This window comes from Pteropus medius, unplaced genomic scaffold (assembly GCF_902729225.1).
Source record: "Pteropus medius unplaced genomic scaffold, Ma_sr-lr_union100, whole genome shotgun sequence".
Taxonomy (NCBI): Eukaryota; Metazoa; Chordata; class Mammalia; order Chiroptera; family Pteropodidae; genus Pteropus; species Pteropus medius.
The window spans coordinates 865,715-872,103 of record NW_024344561.1 but is presented as its reverse complement, the minus strand read 5'-3'; the positions used below and the strand labels follow the sequence as shown (position 1 = coordinate 872,103).

Here is a 6,389-nt window from a genome sequence, read left to right as displayed (position 1 = left end):
GGCTCCCCCTTCCACTGCCCACCCACCCAGCACCCCACCCCCACCTCAGACGGTGGCTGTTGATCCTGGGACTCCCCAAGCCCAGCCTCTGTGTGCGGCAGCCCTGAGCGGGGCCAAGACTCCAAGATGCCCTTGGTGGATTTCTTCTGCGAGACCTGCTCCAAGCCGTGGCTGGTGGGCTGGTGGGACCAGGTAGGGGACCTCGGGGTGGAGAGTGGGCAGCAGACCAGGCTGTGGCCCTCTGACCTCTGACCCCCGGTCTGGACTTATGTGTGCAGCTGTGCACGTGTGTAGCCTGGAAATGAATGCTTACAACTGTGTGTCTGTGTGTGGCCCAGGGCTGGGCATAGATAGCTGGGGGTCTCTCTCTGGGTGTGACTGTCAGCACACATGTATGTGTCTACAGTGGTGTAGGGCTGCCTGACCATATGCTCGTTTGCCTGGGTCATGGCGTGGCCCTGTCTGAGATCACATGGCTCTGATCGTGGTATGTTGGGCGTGTTTGTGAGCCTAGATCTGCGTGATTTTTCTGGGGCATGTGACCCTGAGTGTCAGTGACCACCTTATTATATAGGCCCCTTGATTTGTGTATCTGGGGCTGTGTAGAACTGTGTAACACAGGAATCTGTGACTCGGTGTGCAGTTTGTGACTTTGTAGGTCCATCTTGTTTGCGTGTGTGCGTGCGTGAGCACGCATGTGTGTCTCTTTATGTGTGCCCAGGGTCTTTGGGCAGCACTGGGAGGAGTGAGCGCCCTGTCCCGGTGTGGGCTATGCGGGCTCATCCTTCCTGCCCAGTGACCCTCCTGATCCTCTGGACAGAGACGGCTCCTGCTTTGGGGGTGCTTTGGAGGATCTTGGGGGTTGGGAGGAGATGCCCTTTCTCCTCCTTGCACAATGTCACAGCAGATGCTCTGTGAAGTGGCATGGGGGGACCAGGAGGAGCCCCCAAGCTTGATTCTGAGTGTACTCCCTTCATCTGGTGTCTGTCCAGCCCCTGAGGTTGGAGGATGGGGGGCTGTAATGGGAACCCCTCTCTCTTGGGTGACTGAACTAGGGTTTCTTTGGCTCACTATTCCCTCTCACTCTGGCCAAACCTTTTTTTCACCCAGAACTTTGGGACTGTGTTCCGTCCTTCCAAACTGGGCTGGGGGCTGGGAGCCAGGGCACCTAGGGAGTGGGGTCCATGTCTGGGGAAACCCAGGCCAGGGGTAGCTCTGGGAAGGCAAGGGTTAAGGGGCATGCAGCCTGCCCCCCTTTCCCCCAAGCTCAGCAGCTGGTTGGAGGGGGAGTTGCTAAGGAGACTCCCATTGCCATGGCAACGGGATTCTCTTGATACCCCATTGGCTCCCTGTTAGTCAGGAGCCCCTCCCTTCTATAGGTATCCCTCTGGCTTCTCCTTAGGGAGGAGGGGGAGAGAGGATGGGGAGGGGAGCCCCCTCCCCCAAGCCTTGGGGACCCCTATCAGAACTGGGAGAAGAGGAAGTGCTGACTCCTCCCCTCTAGCAGCCTGCTGGGGTTTCTGTTGGTTGAACAGAAAAGTAGGAGGGACTCATGGGGTTTTCAGAAATTTCTTGGGAGGGGCTGACTCCCCCGCTTCTCCTTGACCCATCATCCCTTCCTTCTTGCCTCCTTCACCTTAGTTCAAGAGGATGCTAAACCGTGAACTCACACACCTGTCAGAGATGAGCAGGTCAGGAAACCAGGTCTCTGAGTACATCTCCACCACATTCCTGGGTGAGTGAAGAGCAGCATGTGGCAGGGTACACACCTGGGCTGGAGAGCCCCCCCAGGCCCCAGGTCCTATTGCCCATCTTTGCCCAGGGACTCTGACTCTTAACTCCCCAAAGATCAAAGCCGTCATGCTTATGAGTTCCCATACTTAGGATGCCGCCAAAGCCAGTGGGACCCCATTTTCTATAGAACCAGCACAGTATAAAATCTTTCTAAACTGAAAAGCCCTTCCAAATTCAGTGGAACCCCAATGGAACTCTCAAACTCAAGACCCCAAGAAACTCCCAAACTCAAATAGGATTCTTAAACTTTAAAATGCCTCTAGGCTGAAAAGCCCCCCACTCTAGAATTCAATAAAATCTGCAAACTTGGATTCTCCCCAAATTCAGAAGACCCCCCCCAAAATTCAAGAAAGATGTCTAACCTCGGTAGGATTCTCAAACTTGAGGGAACCTCTGCCTTGAATAGTCTATAAAAGACTCCAACACTTTAAAAAACCTCCAAGTTGAAAAATTCCCCAAATCCAATAGAATCTCCAAATGCATAGGACCCCCCAAATTCAGTAGACTCTTCAAACTTTAGATACCCAGACTCAAGAGAATTTTTAAGTTTAAGAACCTGGAAGAGCTTCCTGAAATTTAGAATTTCCTAACCCGATGGAACCCCCAATACAGTAGAATACATCAAATTTATTGGAACTCTCAAACTCATGGGAACCTCCAATTCATCCTAACCTCTGAACTCAAGAGCCCAAGCTGAGGATACCTCCCACAAACTCAGGATAATTTTACCCTCACTATTTCCCCACAATCTTAAAAGAAGGTTCTGATTTCAAATGCTCCCGCCAGTGGGGGTGTGGCTGTGCCAAGTTCTGAGATCCAGCCAATGGGAGCATGGCATGCAAATGACCCCTATTAGGCCTTGTTATTGCCTGACAGGCCCCAGGTCACAATGGGTGGCCCTGGCTGGGCTCTGGAAGCCCTTAAAGCTCAGGAAAAGGGCTGCTGGGGCTGGCTCCTTAGCAGGCTGCTGTCACCAGGTGGGGGGAGGGTGTCCATGGAGCGGGAGAGACCATCCTTCCCTCCCTCCTCCCAGCACTGTCCAACCGCCCCCACCCCCAGCACTCTCAGTCACCATGAGGGTGTCTTCCAGTCCAGAGAAGTTTCCTTGCCTATCTGGGTCAGGCAGCGGCTCTCCCTAGCATCCTCACCCCACTTGTTGATTTCCCACACCACCCCCATGCCAAACCTGGCGATTGGACCCGTGCCATTCCACAGCTTTGAGCAGGCCCCTGGGTTCCAACTCCAGCCTACCACCTCCCAGAAGAATTCCTTCCTCCCCTCTGGTTTCCGGCCTATGGGTAACCAACAGCGTGACTCCCAGAAGTGGTCTGCCCTCCTGGATGAGACTTCCCAAGTGAACGGGATAAGGTCTAAAGGCCAAATAGGGAGTCTCTGTGGGGAACTCATGCTTGCCGCTCCTTCATCGTATACAGACAAACAAAATGAAGTGGAGATCCCATCACCCACGATGAAGGATGGAGAAGAACAGCAAGCGCCACGGCAGAGACCCTCCCAGCAGCCGCTGCCCCCTGGGCCTCAGTTCCAGCCCATGTCGCAGATCACAGGGGTGAAGAAGCTGATGCATAGCAGCAGCCTGACAGATTCCAGCATCCCCCGCTTTGGGGTGAAGACAAACCAAGAGGAGCTCCTCGCCCAAGTGTGTTGGGGGCTCAGTGGATGCTGGCCTGGAAAAGGACAGGGGTCTCCTGGGGCCCAGGGAAGGACTAGGCTTCGGGTTGGTTTGAGATGAGGATCGGGGTGTACAGGTCCCCCTACTATCCGAAAGTAGAGTGTTCCTATGAAACCTTTCGTAAATTGAAATGGCATAAAGCAAAGCAGTAGTTACCATTGGTTTATACATATTTATTTTGTTCACCACGATCAAAACAATTATGTTCAGTTTTACACTAAGCATAACACCCTTACCAGCTTTCTTAGGCTTTTCCGATACCTTAGGATACATTTTACAAACAGATGCACAAAATAAATCAAAGTAAAACACAGATGCTCACAAGACAAAGTTCGAAGCTCTGGTGGCTGGAAGCTGAGATGCTGAGTGTGGTTCCTGGACAAGAGCTTGGCAGGGCCACTCTTGCTGCTCAGGGTGCTGCGGCCTCTACAATGGCTGCTACAAAACTAATGCTGGACACTGTTTTCCCTTTTCACCTTTTTCCTAAAAGCAAAAGACCTCTTCAGAATTCTTTTGGTTCACAAAAACAGGTCCTAATGTAAGTCTTTTGTAAAGGCGAGTGGCATAACTCGAACTTTCGAAAAGTGGAGGATACTTGTACCTGCTTTCTGAGACTTCGAGAGCAGCAGAGGAAAGAACTAAGCAAGGAAGTAGTCTAGGCTGGAGTCTGGCCTCAGCCTGACCCCATGGGGAGCTCTGGAGTGTGACCAGCACCGCAGAGTTGAGCCCATCTTGAGGGAAGAATGTTGGCCTCTGTACTGGTCGGTGTCAGTCACTGGCTGGGGAGTGCCCCCAGGGTGGACGACTTCACCCCTTCTGTGTAGCTCCTGTGGTGGCAAAAGCAGTTTTCTGGCGAGTGGGGCAACTGTGGGCCTTAGAATCAAGAGTCCCAGCAGCTGGGGCTGGCAGGGGGTGAGTGCGATGGCCAGTGAAGGGGATCTGGGCAGAAGCCCAACAATGTCCACTACAGGCCAGACCTGGATTTGGCTCCTGATTCTTCCAAGAGATCTTAAGACAAGGGGCTCCCCCATTAATGTGTACAATAGATGTGACGCACTGTCAGCGACTCACTCAGCTGACATTTATCGTAACCTTCTGTGAGCTAACACTGGCCAGTGCTACATTGGGTGACCCAGTGTTTATTGAGTACCTACTATGTGCTGGCACTGTTCTGGATCCTGGAAAGCCAAGGAAAATTAGCCTATGTTTCTTTCCTCCTGGCACCCACGAGCAATTTAGTCCGGAGGGTGAGCTATACTTTGGGGTTTACATCCCAGCTTTGCCTCTTGTGAGCTGCCAAGTCTTGGGTAAGTCACGTCACCTCTCTGACGTGATTGAGTGCTTAGTGCAATGCCTGGCAGATAATAAGCAGTTAATAGACAGTGGCTGTGGTTGCTTTGTTATTTCCTGGCCCAGTAGGCCCTGGGCAGTAAATTCTGCACCGCTGAGCATGCCACCCACAGGCTAAGCAGTGATGGTGCTAACCTTCAGACCAGAGCTGTGCAGAAAAGGGTCCAGAGGGCCCTGGGCCTCGCAGGCTTCTGATCTCTGGCCTCCATCTCCTCCAGGAACTGGAGAACCTGAACAAGTGGGGCCTGAACATCTTTCGAGTGTCTGATTATGCCGGGGGCCGTTCCCTCAGCTGCATTATGTACACGATATTCCAGGTAGGACGGGCTGAGTGGAGCAGGGTGAGGGCAGTGCAAGGGAGGGGGCCAGGGTAGAGAGCTAAGGGCTAGCGGGGATCAACAGGGGGATCACCTCTGCTCCACACCCGCCCTCAGGAACGGAACCTGCTGAAGATGTTCCGCATCCCGGTGGAAACAATGGTGACATATATGCTGACCTTGGAGGACCACTACCACCAGGATGTGGCCTACCACAACAGCCTGCATGCAGCTGATGTGCTGCAGTCCACCCATGTGCTGCTGGCGACGCCTGCCCTGAACGTGAGCGCCGCCTGGCCCCTTCTCCCCAGCCCATCACTCTGACTGCCCACCATCTCCGATCTCCTGCTTCTCTCTCTGACCGCGTTCCTCCCTCTGATCTTTATCTTTCCTGACCCCCATCTTTCTTGACCACCCATCTGTCTCTTACCCTGTCTGTATGACTCCCCATCTTTCTAACCACTGTGTCTCTCTGGCCCCTTCTCTCTGCCTCCAGGCCGTGTTCACAGACCTGGAGATTCTCGCGGCCCTCTTTGCGGCTGCCATCCATGACGTGGACCACCCTGGGGTCTCCAACCAGTTCCTCATCAACACCAGTGAGTGATCCTCCACGGGGGCGGGGCCTGCCGGGCTGGAGGCGGGGCCTGCACTTGCCCGCTCTGCTCTTCGGGGCAGCCCTGTGGGTCCTCCCTTCCCCTGACTGCCAGCCCCGGCCTGGGCCACAGATTCAGAACTGGCGCTCATGTACAACGACGAGTCAGTGCTGGAGAACCATCACCTGGCCGTGGGTTTCAAGCTGCTGCAGGGGGACAACTGCGACATCTTCCAGAACCTCAGCAAGCGCCAGCGTCAGAGCCTGCGCAAGATGGTCATCGACATGGTAGGCGGCGGGGACAGAGAGGGAAAGGTCACCTTTGAAGGGTGGTGCTTCCGGGAGGTCTGAGTCCCAGATGGAAAGCCTCCCCACCCCCACCACCCCTGGGGAAGAGGCATCTTTTGGAGGGGCTTGCGAAGACAGGTTGTACCAAGTGAAAACTTCAGAGGCTCAGGTGGGTACAGCGGGCAGGTGGCAGGGCTTCAGTCGCCCCTGTGTCGCACCGTTGCTCACAGGTACTGGCCACGGACATGTCCAAGCACATGACCCTCTTGGCCGACCTGAAGACCATGGTGGAGACCAAGAAAGTGACCAGCTCCGGGGTCCTTCTGCTGGACAACTACTCCGACCGCATCCAGGTGCA

At 54.4% G+C, this 6,389-nt stretch overlaps 1 protein-coding gene across 1 annotated transcript in view; it reads left to right on the top strand.

Moving 5' to 3' along the window:
* The first annotated feature begins 33 nt into the window (after positions 1-33).
* PDE4A (phosphodiesterase 4A) overlaps positions 34-6,389 on the top strand; it is an 11,167-nt gene continuing 4,811 nt past the window's right edge. Inside the window, exons 1-8 of the mRNA XM_039873219.1 lie at positions 34-192; positions 1,642-1,735; positions 3,228-3,451; positions 5,053-5,151; positions 5,269-5,433; positions 5,648-5,747; positions 5,877-6,031; positions 6,262-6,384. Of these exons, the coding sequence (XP_039729153.1) occupies positions 127-192; positions 1,642-1,735; positions 3,228-3,451; positions 5,053-5,151; positions 5,269-5,433; positions 5,648-5,747; positions 5,877-6,031; positions 6,262-6,384 (1,026 nt within the window). The 5' untranslated portion in view covers positions 34-126. The remainder of the gene's footprint in view (positions 193-1,641; positions 1,736-3,227; positions 3,452-5,052; positions 5,152-5,268; positions 5,434-5,647; positions 5,748-5,876; positions 6,032-6,261; positions 6,385-6,389) is intronic.